This window comes from Micromys minutus (genome assembly GCF_963924665.1).
Source record: "Micromys minutus genome assembly, chromosome: 29".
Taxonomy (NCBI): domain Eukaryota; kingdom Metazoa; phylum Chordata; class Mammalia; order Rodentia; family Muridae; genus Micromys; species Micromys minutus.
Genome location: NC_137964.1, coordinates 12,887,140 through 12,911,727, shown reverse-complemented (window position 1 = coordinate 12,911,727; position 24,588 = coordinate 12,887,140). Strand labels below are relative to the sequence as shown.

General features: G+C 51.0%; 1 protein-coding gene across 2 annotated transcripts in view; it reads right to left on the bottom strand.

Annotated features, from left to right (window-relative positions):
- The window catches only part of COL26A1 (collagen type XXVI alpha 1 chain), a gene marked incomplete at both ends in the record, with an annotated part of 127,345 nt that overhangs the window by 4,870 nt on the left and 97,887 nt on the right, over positions 1 to 24,588 (bottom strand). For both annotated transcript variants that reach the window (XM_080940435.1, XM_080940436.1), the window contains 7 exons: positions 163 to 198; positions 1,066 to 1,118; positions 3,528 to 3,611; positions 5,757 to 5,909; positions 6,462 to 6,560; positions 9,455 to 9,611; positions 18,123 to 18,184. In XM_080940435.1, coding sequence (XP_080796561.1) covers positions 163 to 198; positions 1,066 to 1,118; positions 3,528 to 3,611; positions 5,757 to 5,909; positions 6,462 to 6,560; positions 9,455 to 9,611; positions 18,123 to 18,184 — 644 coding nt within the window. The remainder of the gene's footprint in view (positions 1 to 162; positions 199 to 1,065; positions 1,119 to 3,527; positions 3,612 to 5,756; positions 5,910 to 6,461; positions 6,561 to 9,454; positions 9,612 to 18,122; positions 18,185 to 24,588) is intronic.

Here is a 24,588-nt window from a genome sequence, read left to right as displayed (position 1 = left end):
CACCTCCAAGTCACCCCTTTTTTATTGGGACAGCTCAGGGTGTATCTGGTTTGTGTTTTCCAATCCCTTCCTTAGTTAGGATAGACAAGCCTATGTTTGGGGACACTATGGAGCTAAGTGCAGACATGGCCCCCAATTTCCCGGTGCCCAGCCCATACTTACAGAGGGCCTTGTCACAGCCTGCTCATCCACCAGGCCCTGGAAAAAAAAAATATCAGTGATGTTCCTCTGTCTTTGATGTTTTCTGCCTTTGGCCCCACCCACACTGAATCCCAGCAGAAGAGGAAGCTGAAAGTTCAAACTTGGGACCTGACTGGTTCTGCAGCTCCACTCACAGCAGAAGTCTGGTACTAAGCCTTGTACCATGAAGCAGTGCCATGCTTGGGTAGCAGGCAGAGGAGGGAAACAGGGGACTTAGCAGTTGGGCAGAAAAACCTACAAGTAACTCAGGCAGGAGAATGGTTGTGTATGTGCAGATCCAGGGCTTATATGTGCCAAATTTGGGACTCTTGTGTGCTTATGTGTAGCTGTCTCCTCACAACCAGCTGCTCCCAAAAGACTGCTCAACCTTTCACCAAAGTGGGACCCTAGCTCCTAGCCTCACGGTGAGCCAGGACTTTCTAAAAATGCAAAGTAGCATGAAAAATGATTCCCAACTCAACCAGTACCATCCACATGACTGAAACCTTCACAGAGTTCCACTTATAAGACCCAAACATTTTTCCTAGTCTTACAACTCACTCCACATTTACTACCAGCCCTGTCCCTAGATCAGAACATTGGTATGACACCCCCTTCACTAATGGCTGGAGAGGCAGAGCAATCCTACAGTTTGGGACTGTCCAGCCAGGCTTAGGACCCTACTTCCTCTCCCATAGGTGATTGTCAGAAAAAGAACAAGGGTTCCAGTGTCACTGGGTGACCTCATGAGAATGTCTGTATGGCTTCCAGCAATGTCTAACTTCTCTGGGACTCAAATAATCAGCAAAATAGGAATGGTACCACACTGGGACATTGTTACACCTTCTCACTCCTATACTACAATAGAAATAGTTGTGTCTTTACCTGGGATCCAGGTGCTCCTGGGGGTCCTGGTGGACCATGTGGTCCTGGGGGACCTGTGGGTAAAGTCACTGGTGAGTATCTGAGGTCAGAAATATCCACTGATTCCCCCATCAGATATGAACAGGGACATTCCTGCCCTTGGTCTTCCCCTACTGGTAACAAATGAAAGTTTGATGAATGGACATCATAAAAGACTTACATACTCCAGACTCCCCACCCTCGGATTGCACACACTCACCTCTATCCACCCGCCTCCTCCCATTTTTGATCCACATGGTTACCCCAATCCTAAGACCAGGAGACTGACTGAACAGGAGCTAATCCAGAGTATCCCAGTCAAGCCTGTTTGTACCCTGCAAATTTGGATACCCTACAAATTTGGATACCTTGAACCAGTCCTTCAGACAGCCTCCATCCATCTTCCTTGTTTACCATGGCCACCTACCATATCCATCCAAATCATACATTTAGAAATGCTGTTAGGAACCTCTGAAGCCCCCCACCAATTCTGGATACCCTTATAGTTATAGAGATGACTCTAGAGTCATCTAAGAGGAGATGCCAAAACCAGACTGGTGTGTGGGCATGCCTGAGGGATTGTCTTAATTATTAATTGATGTAGGAGAGCTCAGCTCACTGTGGGTGGCACCATTCCCTAAGGAGGTGGTCTTGGCTGTACAAGCCTGAACCAATAAGCCAGCAAGTAGAATTCCTCCATGTTTTCAGCTTCAGGTTCCTGCCCTGGCTTCCAAGATTATGCCCTATGACCTGAAATTAACCCTGTCCTCCCCTGAGCCGATTTTAGCCATGGTATTTGTCATAGCAACAGGATAGAAACTGCAACACTCTCAAGTCCCCACCAGTCCTCTTCACCTTGCCCCACAGATGGCCTTCTGGAAGGTTCTACTGGTGCCATTCCTTCCCATCCATTGATGAGCAAATTCTCCATTATTATTCCCTGGTTTTCTTAGCCGCACTGGCTAAGAGGAACCACAGGACTTCTCCCTTTCCTCCTTCACACAAATCTTTGGTGAGGACCAGCCCCTACTCACAGCCATTGTGGACTTCATGCTTATTTCTCCCAACAGCCCGGGGATGTCCCGAGGCTTTCAACCCTTTTCCATGCACAGACTGGCACTTCTCCAGCCTAAGGGAGCCTTCACTAGAGTGTGCCCATGCAGGTACTTCAGGAGAAAACATACCAGGCCACGATGTAGTTATAAAACAAACACCATATCTGTATCCCAAGCATGCCAGAGATGTGGAATGTCACCTGGAAGTCCTCAGCACCCCATGAATCTGCTGCCTCGCCTCTCTCAAACATAACCTTTTACGTGAACCCCATTCATCTCATTTCCAAAGCTGTTCTCACCATTGCTTTCTTCCATTCTACAGAAGAGTGGGAGGAAACCCAAGTCCATGTGCATTCTAGGCTGGGGCTCTACCACTGAGCCACACCCCCAGCTCCTCACTGGGGAATTCTAGGCAGGGGCTCTACCACTGAGCCACGCCCCCAGCCCCTCACTAGGGGATTCTAGACAGGGGCTCTACCACTGAGCCATACCCCCAGCCCCTCACTGGGGGATTCTAGGCAGGGGCTCTACCACTGAGCCATACCCCCAGCCCCTCACTGGGACATTCTAGGCAGGGACTCTACCACTGAGCCATGCCCCCAGCTCCTCACTGGGGGATTTTAGGCAGGGGCTCTACCACTGAGCCACATTCCAGTCCTCACTGAGATATATAGTTCCTGACTTCAAAACAGAGGCGAACAGCAAGGGGGTTTCCACCTGTATATCGGGAATATGTTCATTTATGGAGCCCTTGGGGCATAGTTTGTGCATCTGTGTACACAGAAGGTCTGTAAGGGATGAGAAATCCCCAGGCTCTCTCTTCCCATATGAATCTCAGTTTTGCCACCCGCTGTACCCCTGAGCTGTACCCTACTCCAAGGTCCCTAGTTCCCTCTGTTGCCCCTGCCTGGCCCTGGTCTTGCATGGTTCCTGGTGCATCTCTCATTGTAGCCTCCATAAGGACAGCCTGGAACCACTTCTTTCAGACATCTGTCTTGTTCCAGTAGACTTGTTAAGAGTTGATGCGTCCAGTTGTGTCAGGGTGGAGATGGGGGTTCACCTCAGGCCCCAGGTCCATCTGGACACTATACATTGCCCAAGTGGACTTCAGTTTTCCCAAGAGCTTAGGGCTAAGGATGAAGACAGGTAGAGTGCTTAACTGGGTTGGATTTCTAGCACTGTATAAAAAGGTGTACTGGGGGCACAGCTGTAATCTCACCACTTGGGAGCTGGAGGCAAGAGGATCAGAAGTTAAAGGTTATCCTTGGCTATGTAGTAAGTTGGAGACCAGCCTGGGCTACATGATATCCTATCTTTAAAAATAAATGTAGGGGATAAAAGACCTTTGTATTCAGAACGAACCCAAAAGAGAATCTTTAATCTACTCACCAGGGGGACCTGGGGGGCCCCGGGGACCTGGGATGCCAGTCAGTACTGTGTCCACGACAGCAGGGTTCAGCTGGGAGTCTCCATCTGCAGAGAGGGGCAAATGATCAGGAGTCAGGCAGGATGGAGGTAGCCAATCTGGAGGCTGAGAATCCAGCACCCCACCCTGTGTGCAAACGGACAGACATACCTAACTGCTCAGAATTCAGAATAAGGGGTGGGGGAAAGTAGGTCAGTGATTAAAGATCTTGTCACACAAGCATGAAGGTCTAAGTTCGAATCCCTAGCATCCACATAAAAGCTGGGAGAAGCGCTTGCCTGTAATCTCAACACTGGGGCGTGGAAACACCAGACTTGCTGGGTTCCCAGTCAGAAAGCAGCAAGCTCTGGGGCCAGTAGGAGATGCTGTCTCAAAAGTAAGGTGGAGGACAATGGGGGAAAACATTCGATGTCAACCTTCGACCTTTACACACTCACACACACACACATACACTCACAAACACACATACACACTCAAACACATACACATGCACACACACACACATGCACACCCATGCACATACACATACACACACATGCTCACATACACACACACAAGCACACACATGTGCACACACACATAAGCACACATGCATGTACCCAAATGCGTGGACATCAGGGGATCCTCTGTTGAGCTCCTTGTGGCTTAGGGATATATCTCAGTGGCCATTACGGTCATTGCCCACCTTCCCACATCGTTTGCCTTCTCCATAACTAAGAACATTTCTTCAAGGAAGCCCAGGGTACAAACCAAGTCAAAATAGGCTTCCTGCTCCACCAGGCACCCTCTAAATGCACCCAAAATCCGATCATGGCTTGGCTTGAGGCCCCCACTTATGGCAAGTGCTCAGAAACCTTTAGTCTCTGGAATGGCTCCCTTAGGGAGTATGGCTTTACAACTGGGGAAACTGAGGCCAGGATTTAGAAACAGTTATCAGTGCCCAGGGAGGTTTGTGTTATGTATATGGGGTGGTGAACAAGGGTCTGCTCTGACCCTGTTTCCATAACAACGATTCCATACTGTCAACTGTGTCACCAACCTGTCCTCTTCTCCAAGGTTTTACTTTTTGGGGGTGGCAAGATGGCTTAGAGGATAGAGGTACTTGCTACCAAGGCTGATGACTAGAGTTTGATCCCCAAAGACCCAAATGGTAGAAGGAGAACACTGACTCCCACAAGTTGTCCTCTGACTTCCACACCTAAATGATGGCATGGCGTATCAATCAATAAATAAACATAATAAATTTAATTTGGTGTACTTTTCTTTTTTAAATACACGTGTTTATTTATTTTTGAAGTATTGAAGATTTAACCTCAAGCCTCATACGTTCTAAGTAAGTATTCTACCACTGAGCCACGCCCCCAGCCCCTCACTGGGGTATTCTAGGCATGGGCTCTACCACTGAGCCACGCCCCCAGCCCCTCACTGGGGGATTCTAGGCAGGTGCTCTACCACTGAGCCACACCCCAGCCCTTCACTGGGGGATTCTAGGCAGGGGCTCTACCACTGAGCCATGCTCCAGACCTACTTTTTTTAAAATATGATTTTTTTTTTCTGTTTGAAACAGAGTTTTTTTGTATAGTTTAGACTGGTCTTGAGTTTGCTGTATATTCCAGACTGACTTGAAGCTAGCACTGAATCTACAGCATCAGCCTCCTAAGAGCTAGGTTTAGACTTGTGACATCATGCCCAGCTTCTCCAGTATTTTAAATAACCCTAGGGCTAGGGTTGGGGTTAGGTTAAGAATAGGTTTAGAGCACTTAGCCAAAAATGTTCCCGCTTGGCATTCTCTCCCTCACTCTGACCCTACGCTCTGTGTCCACACAAAGTGGGTGGTTCTTTTGGTCTGTGGCTCACACAGGTCCCACTGTAGTCCCTGAGAACAAGCTGGTTTCTTTGGTCACTTTTGTGTCAGTAAACACCTCTTGGATATCTTGCAGTGAGACCATAGGGAAGGGGTGATCCTGGTGGGGGATCCTTGCCAGCCAGTAGGGGGAAGTGTCAGACCTGGTGAGCTAAGCCTCAAGGCCAGGAGCAGGGTTGGAGACAGTTTTCATGAAGAGCATCCTCTTCAGGACCAAGCCTTGTTTCCTGGATCATCCCTGGCATTGGGGGACTCTCAGCTTCTCTGGGACCCTCAACAGACAACTTGGCTCACCCACCCCCGACCTGACCCGAGGCCCAGCACTCACTCTCCTTGTCTGTAGGTGTCTGCAGGGAATAGAGGACGCCTTGGGGACTGTTTGGCAAGAGGCCAGGACTGCCTGCTGGGCCAGGGGGGCCTGGTGGACCAGGGCGTCCCATCTCGCCAGGAAGCCCGCGTGGCCCCGGGGGCCCCAAGAGACCTACAATGAAGAGCAAAAGCTTTAGGTGAGACTGGCAGCCATGACGTTCCAGACGGGGGGACCTATGGCCCTGAAGGTGACAGGACTGGCCAAGGACGTTTTGTCCAGTCGGTGATAAGTCTCTGGACCCACAGTCCTCCTGCAGGTCAGTGGGACAGCTTCCTCTTTCTGGCACAGGGACAGCAGAGGGCCGACGGACAGGACAGAAATAGCAGTGAGATCTGCGCAGGATCAGCCAGACAGCTTGGGACTTGGGAGTGGTTTAGCTCTGGAGCCGGGACAGAGGGTGAGCCAGCCCTGAGCAGGCGTTGGCGCTCTGCAGCACTCGGGGGGATCATGGGATTCTTGGGTGCTTGAAACAAACCCCTGGGCCTTAGCAGCCCCACCCCCACTCCAAAGGTCCCTGTAGACTCTTGTCCTGCAGCACATCTCGGATTGGGGAGAGGAGGAAGTAATGAATTGGGGATAACAAGCAAGATTAGGGTACACAAAATGCCACCTGTGCTCAGGTACAAACAGTGGTCTCTACTCCAGGGGTCAAGGGATCCTTACCTGGAGGTCCCACTGGGCCCTTTTCTCCTGTCTGGCCCGGGTCACCTTTGGAACCTGGAGGCCCTGCAGGCCCAGGTGGTCCCATCTGTCCTGGAGGTCCTGAGGAGAGAATTATGGGAGAACAGTACGGACTCAGATGCCATAGAAGCTCCAGTTCTGATCATGTGAGTTGTGTGCTTAGATGAGTGTTAGGCAGGGGCTCTACCACTGAGTCACACCCCCAGCCCCTCACTGGGGGATTCTAGGCAGGGGCTCTACCACTGAGCCACGCCCCCAGCCCCTCACTGGGGCATTCTAGGCAGGGGCTCTACCACTGAGCCACGCCCCCAGCCCCTCATTGGGGGATTCTAGGCAGGAGCTCTACCACTGAGCCACACTCCCAGCCCCTCACTGGGGGATTCTAGGCAGGGGCTCTACCACTGAGCCACGCCCCCAGCCCCTCATTGGGGGATTCTAGGCAGGGGCTCTACCACTGAGCCATGCCCCCAGCCCCTCACTGGGGGATTCTAGGCAGGGGCTCTACCACTGAGCCATGCTCCTGGCACCCAGGTCATAAGAGCCGACAAGCTGACTTTCCCTGTCTGTGATTCCAATAATTGAGTTTGTTCTCCCCTTTCACACATGGGTAAACCGAGCAGCGGCGAGGCATGGACTTCTACTCCCAGCCACAGAGTCAACCTGTAGCTTGTTTTCTCCACATCCTTTCTTCCTGCTGTCTTCTTGCTCGGGGTCCAGTTGTGGCAGCTGAGCCCAACCTACCCTGAAGGGTCTGCAGGGTCATGCCTTCCCCTTGAACCACTATCTTGAAATATTCTAGAGGCCTGAGTGTACAACCGTGGAGCAGGTCCAGTTATCCAGGTACTTAAGAGGCTGAGTGTGAGAATCAAAAGTTCAAGGCTAGCCTGGGCATAGTGGGACCTTGTCTCACTGTTAAGGCAAACTGAGAGCCATGCATACGGCTCAGCATTTAAATTGCATTTGACTCTGGTCTGTGAGGAAGAGCTGGAGGGTTCTAAAAACAACCTCTTGCTGGAAAACCTCATGGAGGGAGGAAACCGGAGTCACCATTAGTGGGGCGTGTCTGCCACCTGCTGGCCATTTCTGGAACTTCGGTTTCTCTGATAAAGTTCCAGAAAAAAAGCATCCATGAGTTTTTGAGACACGGAAACGAAGCAGATTTGGGGACTGGGATCAGGGGCAAGTGTGTGAACTCTGAAGGTGAATCGTGGGGTTCACTAGGAGAGGAGAAAGAGGAGACTAGATCATATCTCCCCTCCCCCCGACCTCCAGGCTCCTACCTGACTTGTTTGCTTTAGTTGCTATCTCTAACTTCTCTGTTCACATGCTTTGATAAAAGGCTGGGAACGACACTTATAGGCAGGCACGGCTGCCTTCACCTACAGTGCGGCACTGTTGGAGCGGCGTGGCAGAGACAGGAGGATCGTGGGGCGTGCTGGCCTCCAGCCTAGCTCCAGGGGAATAAGGTAGGCAGTGGTAGAGGACACGCGATGTAAACTTGTGAACTTATGAAAATATCTAGTGAGGACCCAGTGGGGACGGTGACCCATCGTGAAGGATGTCTCATCCCCACATCCATCACGACCACCACGGTATACAGCCTGAGGCAGCGCTACCCAGATGCCCTCCTTGGCTCCGTCAATTAGACACAGCCTTGAGTCAGCTGACCAACTTGTCTCAGCTGAGAAACCGCCTAGGTAAGATTGGCCCCGGGGCTTGTCTGTGAAGGGTTATCTTGCCGGGTGATGGATGTAGGAAGGCCCAGCCGGCTGTGAGGTGACGCTATCCCAAGGCAGGTGGTTCTGGTTCGTAGAAGAAAAGTTAGCATGAAGCTGTGAGAGAGCCAGCACGCAGCATTCCTTCATGGGTTCCACTTCCGGTTCCTGCCCCGACTTCCCTCAGTAGAGACTGATTTATAAGCTGAAGCCCTGACGTTCCCTGAGCGGGATTTGGTTTAGAGTGCTTCATCAGGCGACAGACGACACCAGGACAAGCGGTTATGACAACTGCAGCTGTGTTGGCTATGAATGGCAAGAGCACTCTGCAGTCTGGCCACCACGCCTGGACCTCTGAGGAGTCTATAGAAAGGACATTTTACTTTTGCTCTTGACATGAAGCCAGGGATAGTGGCCCAGGTCTAAATTCCAGCACACTGAAGGCTGAAGGAGGAGGATCAGGAGTCGGACAACAGAGCTCAAATTGGATCTACAGGGCTCTGTGTCTCAAAAACAGCTGAATGTTTTCAAGGCCTTCTTTCTTTCTTTTTATTTATTGCCATCCTGGGACATGAACATAGGACCTCACATATACTAGGCAGGGGCTCTACCACTGAGCCACGCCCCCAGCCCCTCCCTGGGGGATTCTAGGCAGGGGCTCTACCACTGAGCCACGCCCCCAGCCCCTCCCTGGGGGATTCTAGGCAGGGGCTCTACCACTGAGCCACGCCCCCAGCCCCTCCCTGGGGGATTCTAGGCAGGGGCTGTACCACTGAGCCACGCCCCCAGCCCCTCACTGGGGGATTCTAGGCAGGGGCTCTACCACTGAGCCACGCCCCCAGCCCCTCACTGGGGGATTCTAGGCAGGGGCTCTACCACTGAGCCATGCCCTCAGTTCCTTTTATACTTTGAAAGGAGCTAGGATTTTGCTAAGTTGCCCAGTCTGGCCTTAAATTCACTCCATATCTAGGATGGACCTTAAACTTATAATCCACCTGCTTCAGACTCCCAGGTAGCCAGAATCACAGACCTATGTTACCAGCAATGGCTAGATTTTTTTTCACCATTTTAAAGAAGAATGTGAAATTCTAATATTATGCTTTATTTACCACTTTTCTTTTTAGTAATTAGTTCAATTTTCAACACACCACATGAGCAAATTAGACTCAGGAAACCAGGGTGTGGCCTCTGTGTAGAGGCCCTAGGCACCCTTTCTGACCTCATCCTTGGCTAGATTCCTCCCCCGTGGGCCCTGCTCACCAGCTGGACCTGTGGGTCTTCTCCTCCGGGGCCCTGGATGCGAAATGGGAATGGCATCCGGCAGGAAGTCCTCATTCCAGGTGGGCGGGGTGCTCTGAGGGGGTGGCAGGTCATTGTCTGGACCTGAAGGTTGTTCGGCTGCTTCCAGCAAGAGAACCTGGGCAGAGAAGAGGAATGGTCAGGACTTAGCTAGCCAGGACAGGGACAGACAGCAGATAAGAAGAACGGGGTCCAGGTCCATAGTGGAGTATTACTCAGCCATCAAGAAGGATGCCACTTGCAGCGAGATCTTTATGTCAATCAAGTAAAATAAAACAGACTCGGAAAGATGAATGCTGCATATTTTCTCTCGTAGTCAGGATCTCCCCAACCCTTCATTCTTGAGTAGAATACGATTAAAGTTACATGGAAAATATAGCACCCACTTTTAATCTGGTAAAAAGAATGGGCTGGTGAGATGGCTCAGAAAGTACAAGTGCTTGCCACCAAACCTGATGACCTGAGTTCAATCCCTGAGACCCCACTTGGTGGAAGGAGAGAGTTGATGCCTGCCTATTGTCCTCTGACCATCAAATGCATGCTGTGGCATGTGCATGCCCCTAGACACATTCACACACACAAAAATATAGACAAATTGTTTAAAATGTTAACCAAATGTAAAAGAAAAGCTGGGCATGATGGGAACGCCTGTATACCCAACATTTGGGAGGTGGTTTCAGAAGGATTATGAGTTTAAGAGTTCCAGGCCAGCTTGGGGTACATAGGAGTTCAAGACTAGCCTGGGCTACATAAGACTGTGCGTGTGTGCACACACACACGCACACACTTGCATTAGTGTTGCTGTTGTTTGAGCAGAACAGGGTCATGGATATACAGGGACCCATGACAAGACCCCTGGTGGTCCCTGAGACCAGTTGTCTGTGGCTCATAGTGAATTATGCAGGGGATACTGTCCTTTGGTAGATACAATGCTGTCCTTCCTCTCTCCTTCCACATCAGAAGTTTCATGTCTCTCAGACAACATATTCCAGACCGTCTGGTTTCTTCATAGCCACTTGTCACCACGACTGACAGAGAGCCCTGCCCCCTTCACTGACACAGAGACTATGAGGTATGCACCCTGTCCCTTCTCTCCATCACGAATGGACACATGGACAGATAAAAGATATAAGATGGTGGATGATGGATGGATGATGGATGGATGATGAATGATGATGGATGATGATGGATGATGGATGAATGGATGGATGGATGGATGGATGATGGAGGGATGATGGAGGGATGATGGATGATGGATGATGGATGGATGGATGGGTGGGTGGGTGGGTGGATGATGGATGGATGATGGATGATGGATGGATGATGGATGATGGATGGATGATGGATGATGGATGGATGATGGATGATGGATGGATGATGGATGATGGATGGATGATGGATGATGGATGGATGATGGATGGATGATGGATGATGGATGGATGATGGATGATGGATGGATGGATGATGGATGGATGATGGATGGATGATGGATGGATGATGGATGATGGATGGATGATGGATGGATGATGGATAGATGGATGGATGGAGGAGTGGTTAGGTGGGTAGATAGACAGGAAAGAAAGAAGGTACACATGGCCTGTTTGGTCCTCTTGGCATCTCTTGGCACTAAGTAGAGGCAGTGACTCCTCAGTACCCCATGCCCTGTCACCCCCACCCCGTGGAATCAGGGCTCAGATGGCAAATATGAGGAGCCTGTGCCTGAAATTCTTCCTCTTGATCCAAGTTTTCAACTAGTGTATGAAAACACCATAATACAATCCATAACTTTGTGTGCTGACTTTGTGTGGAGGTTGTTTTTATTTTATGTATGTGAACATTTTGCCTGCATGTATGTCTGAGCACCATGAGGTCAGAACGGGCATCAGAACCTTTGGAACCGGAGTTATATGAGGTTGTGAGCTGTGGTGTGGGTGCTGTGACCTGCATTCCAGTCCTAAGAAAGACCACTGAGTGCTCTTATCTGCTGAGCTATTTCTCCAGCCCTTTTGGGTGCCAATTAATAATAACAACAACGATAATATAAAAATTCCAAAACCCAGTGAGTCCTAGCTGTTCCTGAAGTGCCCATCAGAGGGCGCTGTACACCTGAACTAAACAGAGCAACTCCTGCTCTGGGTGCCAATGACGTCTGATGGATCCTAGGGCAGAGGAGCTACTTTCCCTGATGCTGGCAATCAAAGGGACAAACAGGGTCTTCTCTATCCCGGGACTGGCTGGCCTGAGGTCTCATGGGAGGTATGCTTTTCCATTTCAGCTACCCAGGACTCCTCTCCACCTGGCATGAGGGCCACTCATCTAAGTCACTCTCTTTGATCCTTGAGCCAGGGAGGGTCTGTCATCTTCCTCATGTATGACCTGAAAACCAAGACTCAGAGACTGCACTTAACTCCTCTGAGGTCACCCAGTTAGTGGGTGATCAGACCAGGATCTCCTGATTGCCCCCCACCACCATTGTACCCCTTCCCACCCTCACCCCATCCCCGGATTTCCCACCAGAAAGGGAAGGTTCTGAATCCTGCTCCAGCCTATGGGCATCCCAGAGCTTTGGCTACTGCTGGGATGCAGCCGCGGTATTGGGGGTGGGGAAGTAACTGAAGGCATGAGATAGGTGACTCAGTGCAGTGAAAAGGAACCTCACAGCCCAAAGCCTCTGTTAAACAAGGTCAGACTTGGGGTGCAGTTGATAAGTGGTTGGGATGCACTACATTCCAGCATCCTCCAGAGATGAACAAGTCTCAGGTACATAAGCTGAAGTAAGGCCATGTGGAAGGACAGTGTGTGTGTGTGGTGGCGGGGTGGTGTGTGGAGGGGTGGCGGTGCTATGGGGGAGGTAAGATTAATGGGGACCAGGACAATTGGCAATCCAGAGGAATCTGAGAAAATGTGTCTACCCTGTGCTGCTGAGGATTGACTGAAGTACTCTTCCTGCTAAATTCTGGGCTTCCTCAAAGGGACCTGCCCCCAGCTCCTTGCTTTGGCACAAAATGCTTGGCTAACTCCTTCCCATATAGCCAACAAGGCCCACAGAGCACGTGAACCTAGGCAGAGGTGTCCCGGCCTCGATCAAATTTGAATCTGCCTCAGCCTGAGCTTGGCATGGCTGATCTCTTAAGGGGAAAAAATCCATCTGTGCCCAGACTGAGCTTAACGTAGATGGAATGCAAGTCCGAGAAAGCCGGAGTGTGGGCTGCTGTGATCGCTTAGCGGGTAAGGGCGCTCGCTGCCAAGCCTGCAGACCTGAATTTGATCCCCAGGATCCACATGGTGGGAGGAGTCAGGTGATTTCCGCCATGTTGACTTCTGCTTGCACATGCGCACTGTGGCATACATGCGTACCTGGACTCAGGACTATGCGGCCATGTGTGTGTGTGTGCACTCACACATTCAATGGACTAAAAGTTAAATTTTAAAAAAAGAAAAAGAAAAAAGAAAGAAAAGAAAACCAGACTACAGATTTCTACGACAATGACCTGATGATGTCATCACAACCTGGTCCTCACCTTCCTCCATCAAGAGACCAGAGACCAATGCATGCTGGGATTTGTGTAATTTTCACCCGCAGAAACTTTCTGGGATCCCTCCCAGTTCTTGTAGGTTATGAAGTGGGACTCGGAGGAGAGGAGACAAAAGGAGCCGGTGACCTGCTGCCTGGGACAAAGGGAAGCCCACCCTAATGGCCACCTGTCCCTCAACTTTCCCTTCATACCTTGCTCTAGAGCAGTGGTCCCCGACCTTCCTGATGCTGCCACCCTTCAACACAGCTCCTCACGGTGTGGTGACCCCCAACCATTTTCATTGCTACTTCGTCGCTGTAAATTTTGCTACTGTTATGAGTCATAACGTAAATATCTGTATTTTCCAATGGCCTTAGGCGACCCCTGTAAAAGGATCATTTGGCTCCCGGAGGGGTCGTGACCCACAGGTTGAGAACCACTGCTCTAGCTTTCCAATTGTGTTCTATCTGTATGTCCCAGAGAGGGTTGGGAAAACATAATTCAACAGTCACGGCAGTCTCTTTCTGCTTTGTCAGTGCTCAGCTTCCGGTCTGGGGACCTCTGGGCCCCAGTGCTGGCCCACGAGACACGACAAGTCTGCTGGGCACTCTGCCTAAGTCTTGCCTTTTCTATATTATTGATCTGGTGTGAGGGTGGGACACCTTTAGCTGTGGCAGCCACTGTAGAATCATGAGGCATCACATGGGAGTTCAGACAGCAGTTCTTGGGAAGGCTGAGGGAGAAATGATCCTGGGTCCTTTAGTCACAGGACAAATTCCCCAAACCACAAATTCTTGGATTTCCATCGGAACAAACATACTTAGAGAGTGAGCTCCTGTTGGCTGTGTGTCTGTCTGTCTCTTGCAACTTGATGCACCACACAGTGGTCTTTATTTTTTCTTTTGTATGTGTGCTGTCTGCATATATGCCTTCTTACCAGAAGGGGGCATCAGAGACAGTTGTGAACCACCAGGTGGCTACTGGGAATTGAACTCATGACCTCTGGAAGAGCAGCCGGTGCTCTTAACCACTGAGCCATCTCTCCAGCTCGCACCCACACAGTAGTCTTATCTGAGAAACTAGACGTCTCAGTCTCCAGGTTTCTGCCCTGTGGCTCTCAGGCAGGCTGCCTCAGCCAGGAGACACATGGCCAACTAGAAAGCGATGCGGGAGGGGGACAGGGGGCCAAGTTAAGGGTCCTCAGCCCTTACCTGAACACTCACAAGTCTGTTCTAAGCAACCTGGGCTGGGGAATTGGGCTCTGCCCCAGGGTGGGCCGCAGGCTCCCCAGTTCAAGCTACCCCCCCCAGGCATCATGCCCCAGCTTCTGGATGTCAGTACCCCCCCACCCCCATCCCATCTTGGTGCCCTGAGGTCATCTGCCAGTCTGAAGGACTGAGGCAAGCCTTTGGTGGTTGTGGCCTATACTGCTGAGGCCCTGTGTGGCAAGGGAAACTAGGAGTGTGGAGATGGGGTGGAGGGGTGGGGGTTGGGGGATGGAGAGGAATTGCTCTCAGCCAGGGGGCATGTATGAGAGCCAGGTGCAGGGAGACAGCTGGCCCCCAAAAGCTGTGACTTTTGACACCCAGAGTGCTGAACCAGAGCCAAGCTAGGTTGTCAGGGTCAGTTTTTCCTGCCAAACCCTACTGGCTTTGGAAAATGTCCCTCAAGCCAAACTCCCTCCCCTGCTATGAAACCTTAGGGGCAGAAGTTTGTCCCAGTGTCCTACCCACCCTTCCCAAGCTCTCCACCCCAAGTTCACCCAAGTCTCTGAGGAGATGCTGACTCCAGAGAAAATAGGCAGCCTGGCCTCTCAGCTCTCAGCAGTGCACTGAGCCTGCGCCAGGCTCTGCCTACTTGCACAGTGGTCTGATTACAGTAAATGTACATGACATGGGGCCTTGGATACACTAGGTTCTGCATAATCCCTCACAACCTGTCCCTTCATTCTTTTAATAGTGTGTGTATGTGTGTGTGTACTGGCTGGTTTTGTGTCAACTTGACACAAGCTGGAGTTATTACAGAGAAAGGAACCTCCCTTGAGGAAATGGCTCCATGAGATCCAGCTGTAAGACATTTTCTCAACTAATGATCAAGGGGGGAGGGCCCAGCCCATTGTGGGTGGAGCCATCCCTGGGCTGATAGACCTGGGTTCTATAAGAAAGCAGGCTGAGCAAGCCAGGGGAAGCAAGCCAGTAAGTAACATCCCTCCATGGCCTCTGCATCAGCTTCTGCTTCCTGACCTGCTTGAGTTCCAGTCCTGACTTCCTTTGGTGATGAACAGCAATGTGGAAGTGTAAGCTGAATAAACCCTTTTCTCCCCAACTTGCTTCTTGGTCATGATGTTTGTGTAGGAATAGAAACCCTGACTAAGACAGTGTGTGTGTGTGTGTGTGTGTGTGTGTGTGTGTGTGTACTCAGGTCATCAGACTTGGAAGTAAATATCCTCACCCACTGAGTTATCTCCCGGGACCATCTTTTCTATCTATCTTTCTATCTATCCATCTATCCATCCATCTATCTATCTATCTATCTATCTATCTATCTATCTATCTATCTATCCATCTATCCATCCATCCATCTATCTATCTATCTATCTATCTATCTATCTATCTATCCATCCATCCATCCATCTATCTATCTATCTTTCTTTCTTTCTTTCTATCTATCTGTCATTCATTCAGTCATTTTTTTTTTAGATAGAGTCTTGCTATGTAGATCAGGCTTAAAATTCATTTCTTCCTCCCTCCCTGCCTCCCTCCCTCCTTTTCTTTTAGACAGTCTTGCTGTATAGCTCTGGCTAGCCTCAGACTCACAACCCAGGATGACATGATTAGGGTCAGGAGTGTCTTCCATGCTCTTGCTCCCCAAGTATGCTCAACATTCCTATTTCTGTGCACACATGTGTTCAGGGAGACACATGCGTGTGTGCGTGTGTACATTTCTGTGGAGGTCAGAGGATGATCTCAGATGTGTCTTAGGCCCTGCTCACGTTGGTCTTTGAAACAGGGTTTCTCTCTGGGACCTGGCAAAGAAGCTAGACTAGCTGGCCAGTCAGCCCCAAGCATCCTCTGTCTCCCCCACAACCCCACCCCCCAGGACTGGGATTAGAAGTTTACACTACTACGACTAGCTTTTCCACATGGGTGCTGGGAATCGAACCCAGGTCCTCATGCTCACGAAGCCAGGGTGTTACTGACTGAGTCATCTCCCAAGCCTATACACCACCTGAATTTTGACTCATTGACAAATGAAGCATATGGGACTTGAGGCTGAGTCTTCCCTTTCCGGGTCCCTGGAGAGACCCCCCTCCTCTCTGGAGCTAGCTCTTCCCAGACAGCCAAGCCACTGCAGAAGTCCCTATCCCTTCCAAAGTTTCTGTCACCTCAGAAGGACACCCCCCACCCCCAGGCTCTTCTTGCTCATCACCCAGCCCTCTGGATTTCTGGCCCCTGCTTTCTGGCCACAGAGACACTGTATTCCAGGATGAAGAAAGCAGGGCAGGCCGTGGGAGACCAGAATTAACTCTGAGGAAACCTCATCCCGTGGAGAACAAGGGAGCAGCTGGGTTTGGAAGTTCAAGATAGACTCCAGCCTTGCTCTACAGCGCCCCCAGGAGGAACTACAAGGTAGAGTTTTACCACCTGGAAAGGATACCCTGCCCTGTTGAGCTGCCCACAGGATGCAGTGGACTCCAGGTCCCCAGCTCTGAGAACTGTCACACATACTGTAGAGGGCCTTGGTGGAGGGTACCTCTCTTTGAGTCATTTCTGCTCCTGTAAGTAAGCCCTCACCCATATTTCTGTGAATAACCCCAACAAAACTCATTGGCGGGGCCGGAGAGATGGCTCAGCCATTAAGAGCACTGACTACTCTTCCAGAGGTCCTGAGTTCAATTCCCAGCAACCACATGGTGGCTTACAACCATCTGTAATGGGATCTGATGCCCTCTTCTGGTGTGTCTGAAGACAGCTACAGTGTGCTCATATACATAAAATAAATAAATAAATCTTTTTAAAAACCCAAAAACTTATTGGTTCACCAAGTTGCACTCTGATGGTTTCTGTACATTGGGTTGTCCTGGGCTCCCTATCTAGGGTGAGTAGCTGTGTGTTGTGTCTCTCCAGGAAAAGTCTTGTCACACAAACCCCTCCTCCCCAGTGGAACCACAGTGTGGAGCCCCAAGTCCAGTGTAAGCCAGTGAACACACCTGCCCCGTGCCCTGGGTTCTGTGCGCCCTTCCTTGCCCTTTCTCTGCACGGGGCAGCCTCCGCCACAAGTCCTTCTGTCCCTGGGGCACCCACTGAGGACTTGACCCTCTGGTTGGCAGTTCCTCCTCCAAGTCTCTTACTATAAGTTCCCCTGTGTTAGGATTCTTTCAAACTCCACCCACAGTTACCCGACACTATAAAAGGGCTGCTTCCCCCTCCTCTCTCTCTCTCTCTCTCTCTCTCTCTCTCTCTCTCTCTCTCTCTCTCTCTCTCGCTCCTGCTCTCTTTTCTCTTGATTTCTTGCTCTTTCTCCTGTTCTTACTCCTTTGTCCCGCCTCTCCCCATTTTCTTTCCCTTCTCTCTCCACATGCTTATGGCCGGCCTCTACTTCTCTACTCCTCTCTCTCTCTCTCTTTCTCTCTCTCTCTTTCTCTCTCTCTCTCTCTCTCTCTCTCTCTCTCTCTCTCTCTCTCCTACCCTCTTAACTCCCTTCCCCTTCTATTCTATACTATACCGTTGTGTGGCTGGTCCCACAAGGGTAAGGGATGCCCAACATGGGTTCACCAGAGGCATCCCATTTGCCCCCCATACCCTGTGCTCAGTCCCAAGCAGGTCCTTAACTAGGAAACAACAGCTTTGGAGAGAAGGCTTTGCTAAATCAGCCTCTCAGCATGCCTTCGGAGGATAGTGCCCTAGACTGGCCACTCCCTGAGAATGTCATCTCCCTTCCTACCTCAGAAGGCTGGTCCAACTGAGGCTACACAGAGTCATGAAGCCTCAGTGGTTCTCGGTGCCCAAGACCAGGCTGCTCAGACTGGCTCCTTGGAAAGGGGCTTTCTTTCACCACATCCACCCTCCATCCCCACTCACTGTCGGCTCCCTAGGCCACCTAGCCGGTCTAACCTTGGCCTCCAGCGTGGTCAGCCGTTCACTCATGTCACTAAGCCGGGTGCAGTTCATACATTCTGAAAAAGAAAAGAGGGAGAACAAAGTAAAGGTACGGTTTACATACCCAGGACAGAGAAGCCTGGCACCAGGATATCCTCTAGTGACAGTCGGGTAAGCTCTAATAATTTTTGCCTGGAAAACTCCTATCCATCCCTCAGGGCCTTATCCTTGAGGCCCATTCTTCTTTTTGCAACCTGCAATGCCTAAGTCACGGCTACTGCCTGGATAGGGGACAGTCAGGGAGAGCATGCTGGAGGTTGTGGTGTCTAATGGGAGGTAGAAAGGCTGCACAGTTGGGGGGGGGGTGGAAATGTGGCTAGAGCTTGGTCCTCACACCAGGAGGCCAGCAAGATGGGTTTGCCAGGGTCAGGAAGCCTGAAAGTGAAAGCTAGGTTTGCGGGTTTTAAGGCTCCTTCTGCAGCTTAGGAGAGGGCTCAGCTCATAAGGCCCTTGCCTGGCTTGTGTGAAGCCTCCCTCCAGCACTGAAAACCCAGGCCTGGATCCCAGCATGAGAGGAGGAGGCTGCAGATGCATTTAGGATCACCCCAGTTACGGATCAAGTTCAAGGCCGGCCTTTGATAGGAAGCCCGGTCTAAAAACAAACACCACCACCGCCCACCCGTAAATCCCTCCGGTCTGTGCTCAGTGGCTCTGCTGGTACCTATGATTCCAGTACTTGGAAGGCTGAGGAGGACCACCAAGAATTCTAGGCTAGCATGGACAGATTGGACTGTACAGCTAGATCACACACACACACATACTACTACTACTACTACTACTACTACTACTCCCTCCCCCACAGAGCCACCAGTCACAATGCTCCCCTAGGCCTTCCACCTCCTCTGGACTTTAATTGTCTGTTTACGTCTGTCTCCCCAGACCAAAGCTCTTTAATGTGGAAAAGAGCCGTTCAAAGCCACCCTGGAGAGCTTTGATTACTTTAGACCCCAAGGCTTGTCTCTCAGCCCTCTCTTTTCTTTACGCAGTTCAAAGCCTGGTTTTGCAGGGAAACAGATTCCAGGAGCCCTGGGAGGCTTCGCTGTCTGATAGCTGCCAGGCTGCTGCCAACGAGGGCTGCGGAGGGGTGTGGGCAGTCCTGATGTGATGATGAGTGTTAGGACAAAAGCGCCAGTTCTCCGAGTGTGCGCAAGCTGGGCTACCTGCCTGGTGTGTCCAGAGGGAAGCAACCGGGCACAGTGGTGCACACTCAGAATCCCAGTCCTGGGGAGTGGGGGGGGGGGGGGCGGGAGGCAGGAAGATCAAAAGTCCAAGGCCAGCCTGGGCTATATAAGCCTCTATCTCTAAGAAGTAAAGGACGGGCAAGTAGCTCCGTAGGCTAGCAGGAGGCTTTGAGTTCAAATCCCCAGAACTCTTGCGAAAACCAGGTGTAGGGCCAACGGGTTGGCATAGCGGGTAAGGGTGCTTTCTGCCAAGCCTAGCCACCGGGTTTAAACACTTGGGCTTACATATGAGCAAGAGAAAAACAACTTCTACAAGTTGTCCTATGACAGGTGCACACACACAAACAAAATGTTTTTTGTTTGTTTGTTTGTTTTTGAAATAGCACAGTTCGGGGGTGCCGTAATACAGTGCCACCAGTGCTGTGGGGAGCGCTTCCCAGCCAGGTAAGCAGTGAGCTCCAGGTTCAGGGAGAGACCCCACCTCAAGAGAATAAGGTGAAGATGACAGAGCAGACATATGATGGCTTCCGCTGGCCTCTGTAAGCATATGCACAGGTACACAAACCTTCACACACGTGTACATGTGCCACACGCACACACATACACCGAAATAGCAAAGAAAAAAAAGCGAACAATAATGAGGGGGGGGTTGGACATGCGCAGTGGTGGAGTGGTCACATGACTGTGTCAGCCTTTGAGCTCTTGGCTTAAGGGAAAGGGTTAGGGAAGGAAGGAGAGCCGTGTGTAATTAAGCAGTCCTGGTCAAGGTAGGGTCTGATTGGCCACTGTCTGCTTCTGCGAAGGGATTCAAAGGAAGCCTTTGTTGCTTGAGGGGAACAGGCTAATTCTCAGAAGTGAGTTACTTCAGCTCTAAGCTGCAGTAACTGTTCCTGTGGACTCTGGCAGGGGCTTCGTCCCACTTTTTCTGAATTCAAGGTCACTGTAAGTTTAGGGTTTTTTTTTTTTTTAAGATTTATTTTATTTTCAATTCTTGTCTGTATGACTGTGTGTGTATATCTGTGTGTATGCGTCTGCGCATGTGCGTGCAGGTGCCAACAGAGGCCAGAAGAGGGCGCCATATCTGCTGGAGTTACAGGAATTTGTAAGATGAGTTCTTAGAACTAAACTCTGTCTTTAAGGAGAATGGCAATTGCTCCTAACCACTGAGCCATTTCTCCAACCCCATCACTACAGGTCCACAAAGACTGGAGCCTCTACATGGTCTGGAAAGGAGGGTGTGGATGCTGACAGTAAGGTACCCACCGCCGCAATCTCACCCTTCACTGTGAACGGGGATAAGCTAGATCAGGTATCACCAAGTTTTAGATGGATGCCCCTGAGTGATAAATGAACCTAGAGCAGAGGTAGCAGCTGACCCAAAGTAAAGAATAAATGGAGGAGGAAGGCAGAGATGCCAGGCTTCCAGAATGCTTTTTCTTAGAAACCTGCAGTGAGGAGTCTGTGCTTTTTAGCAAACGAAGTCCAAAGTATCCAACTGTTGTTCTGTCTTGTTTCTGAGATACTGAGGGTTGGACTAGAGTAAGTGCTGTACCACTGAGCCACGCCCCCAGCCCCTCATTGGAGGATTCTAGGCTGGGGCTCTACCACTGAGCCACGCCCCAGCCCCTCACTGGGGGATTCTAGGCAGGGGCTCTACCATTGAGCCACGACCCCAGGCCCCATTTTACTTTGTATTCTGAAACAAGGTCGCACTAATGTGCTCGGATTAGTCCTGAACTCATTCTGTATCCAGTCTGGTCTACAACTTTCCACCCTTTGCCTTGGGCTCCACAGTAGCTGGGGTGACAGGCATGTGCCACCTGGCTCTACAAATCTGTTACTGCAGGGTTATGAGTACAGGTGACTGGGGCTGTGTCCTCCGTCCCCACTCCTACCCTCCAGGCTCAAACCAAAAATCACTTCGCAAGAAGAACGGCACCTGGCCCACCCCGCTCCCGGCCCTCTGGACTCATTGGAAGGAACTGTATGTCTTGCATGGAGCACTCACCGCATATCTCCCCCCCTTCCCTCCCTCCTACCCAAGGCCACTCCACATCAGTGGTTTATAAACAAGTTTTAGGAACAAGGATTCTCTTTCCCCTCCCCATAAAACCTTGTCATTCTGATACATAAAACAGATTAAAGGAGGAAGGGTAAACACTGAATACAACACAAGGGAGGAATGAAGACTGTATGCAGTATCTGAGGTGGAAACCAGACAGAAATTTACAGAGGAAAAGCAAGAGGGGGAGGTGGTGTTTTTTTTTGTTTTTTGTTTCTTGGTTAAACGTGGTAGATTGAATGCGTTTGTTCCCTAGAGGGTATCTGGAAGTAAAGAGAAAAAAATAAAAATCAAAATCAAAAAAGCAAGAGAGAGAAACAATGCAGAAGCCATCTCAGATTGCAGTCAGGCAATCTGTCTCATCCTTGGAAACCAGGAGCTAGGAGGTCACAGCCACTAGAGCCTGCTGAGGTTGGAGCAGAAAGTGAAGGATCCTCTCAGGGATGGGACCAGCCAAAAAGGAAAGGGCCATGGACACTGGAGTTCAGGGAGGGCCACTGATGAAACACTGGGTCCCGAGAGACTTACCTTTGAAGAACGTGGGGAGGAAGGGGAGCAAGAGAGCCAGAGGACCCCAGTGTCTCCTTCCTCTCTCAGAGTGATGTCTAGGCCCTTAACAGGATGGGCAAGAACCAAAAGAAGCACAGGACCATCCATCCACCACTCCAGCCCTGTCTTGTGTCCTCTTCACTCAACCCTCATCCATCCCCCACACACCCTCATCCATCCTACACTGAAGTCCTCATCCATTCCCACCCACCCCCATTCCCCACCTACCCTTAACTAATTCCCCACATACCCATAATTCCCCACGCACCCCCAACTCATTCCTCATCTACCCCTAACTCATGCCCCACCCACTCCCAACCCATGCCCCACCCACTCCCAACCCATGCCCCACCCACCCCTAACTCATGCCCCACCCACTCCCAACCCATCCCCCACCCATCTCTCCTGTTACCTTCTACCCATCTCCTACTTCCTCCCTAAACATCTCCCATTTTCTCCCACCCATCTGTCATCTGCTCCCTCCCCACAACACCTCATCCCCCACTTGTCCCCACCCCTACTTCCCATCCTCCCTGCCTCCCCCCCGACTCTTTCCTCCCCATCTCCGAAGCATTCTTCCCTATTATACTCCGCCTCCCCCATGTCCACCAACCCCATCCCCATCTCCTTCCCATCCTTGATCCATTTTCCAATGTACCCTCTTCACCCTCACCTGCCAGTCCCACCCTAACCCCCCAACCCTCTCCTTACAAGACCCCTTATAGCTCCTAATCCACCCTGAGGCTCTGTGAAACCCAGGAACCCTTTTGTGGAGTCACAACTCTATTGGCTGTGGGTTAGCTGGACAGGACAGTGTGTGTCTGTAGAGGCTCTTTGGTTCCTCAGCAGCCTCAGGACAATTGGGACTTGGACTGGCCCAGGATGACTTTGAACCCCTGATCTTCCTGCCTCTACCTCCTAAGTGCTGGGACTAAAAGCATCCACCACCACACCCTGCTTGGCCCATGTTACAAAAGTGATTTTCACCTTGAACCTTGGCACCCCTGTCCCAGACTAGGAGGTCCCCACCCCACCCCAGGGGTGCACCACGAACAGCCAGAAGGCCACAGCAGACCTGGCTTGGGGTAAGCTAGTGCCTTGGCCCTTCCAGGGATCTGGGCAAATGGAACATTCCTGAGCCTCTAAAGGCTTCTAGAGGCTGTTTCCAGGGTCTGAAGCGACAAATAAGACCCTTTGGAGGGGGCAAGGGCAGTCTAGGGAGGGAGCCTTAGGGTCTTCAGGGACCTGTTTCTGGAACTGTGTTAGGCCCAATCCAGTCTGCTCTTGCTTTTGGCTGGTTTGTCATGTGCACAGAGGCTTGGCTCTTGGAAGATACTGGGTGGGTGAGGCATGCCCTATTTTCCAGCCTGGGGGTGTGTGTCTTAGAGGTCCAACCATCTTGGACACCCCATGGCACCAGCCTGAGCAGGCCTTGCACATCTGGTTGGTTTATAGCTTCCCTGGAACATGTCACCAACAGGCAGTTAAAGCAAGTTTGTCTAACTTGTTCTAATTACTAACCAGCGTAGGTGGGGCTGATCCTGTCCCCTGGCTCTGGGACCCGCCCAAAGACATATCTGCCTTGCTCCCGGCCTCGGTGGCCCTAAGTAAGATGCAGGCCTTAACTTTGGGGGTCCTGAGAGATTTTAGTCCACCCTGAGTACTCCACAAGTCAGGCCAGGAGGAAACAGGAGCGAGGACATTCCCAGCACCTAGAGCAGAAACTAGACCAATAATCTGCTGGTCCCCACGAACCCTAAGTGCTTCAGGCGGGGCTGGGAGAAGCTCTCTCAGCACAGGGCTTACCTTATAAGGACCCAAAATCAATCCCCAGGGGCCACCCAAAAAGACAAGGATGATGGTGGTGCCCATTTGTGGGCCTCTGGGGCTGATTTGTCACCTCAATTACCAGGCCGATGAGAAGAAGCCCTGTCACAAAAAGTAAAGTGGCCCGTTGTGGTGGCTCCTGCTAGTAAAAGATGGCGAAGTAGAGGCAGGAGGATTATGAGTTTTCAGGCCAGCCATGGGACTAGCAAGATGGCTTGCTGGGTAAAGGTGTTTGCCTTTGCAGTTCCCCGGAACTCAAAATAAGGTGGAAGTCGAGACCTGATCAGTAGAGTTGTTCTCTGACCTCCACTTGACCTCTAGCTCCACCCTGTTCCACCCCAGAGAGGGGTGACGGTACCAGGTGGCTAAGCATGGTAGCACACACTTGTAATTCCAGGAAAGAACAATTACTGCAAACTGAAGTTAGCCTAGTAATGGGCTACATAGTATGTTTAAGGCCAGCCTGGGCTACATATTGAGACTTTGAGCTTGAGCCCTCTCTTGTTCACTGCAGGGTAACATCAGTTGTCCTACCTGTAAAAGGGGTCCAGGCTGGATTAAACCCAGGGCCTTAGGCAGGTTCCTGAGGTCCCCCTTCATCCTTAGCTTCTCACCAACACACTGGCCACCCACCCACAGCAAGATAGGAGTTGATGGGTCCTCTGGCTGTCTGCATTTTCTTGGCACTGCTGCTGGTGGGGGGAGGGGGGCTGTACTCTCAGAACTCAGTCCTCACCTCCTGCATGAGGCTGGTTTCCTGAGGGTGGGCTTTGAAAAAGGCTTTGTCAATAAGGTAGGAGTT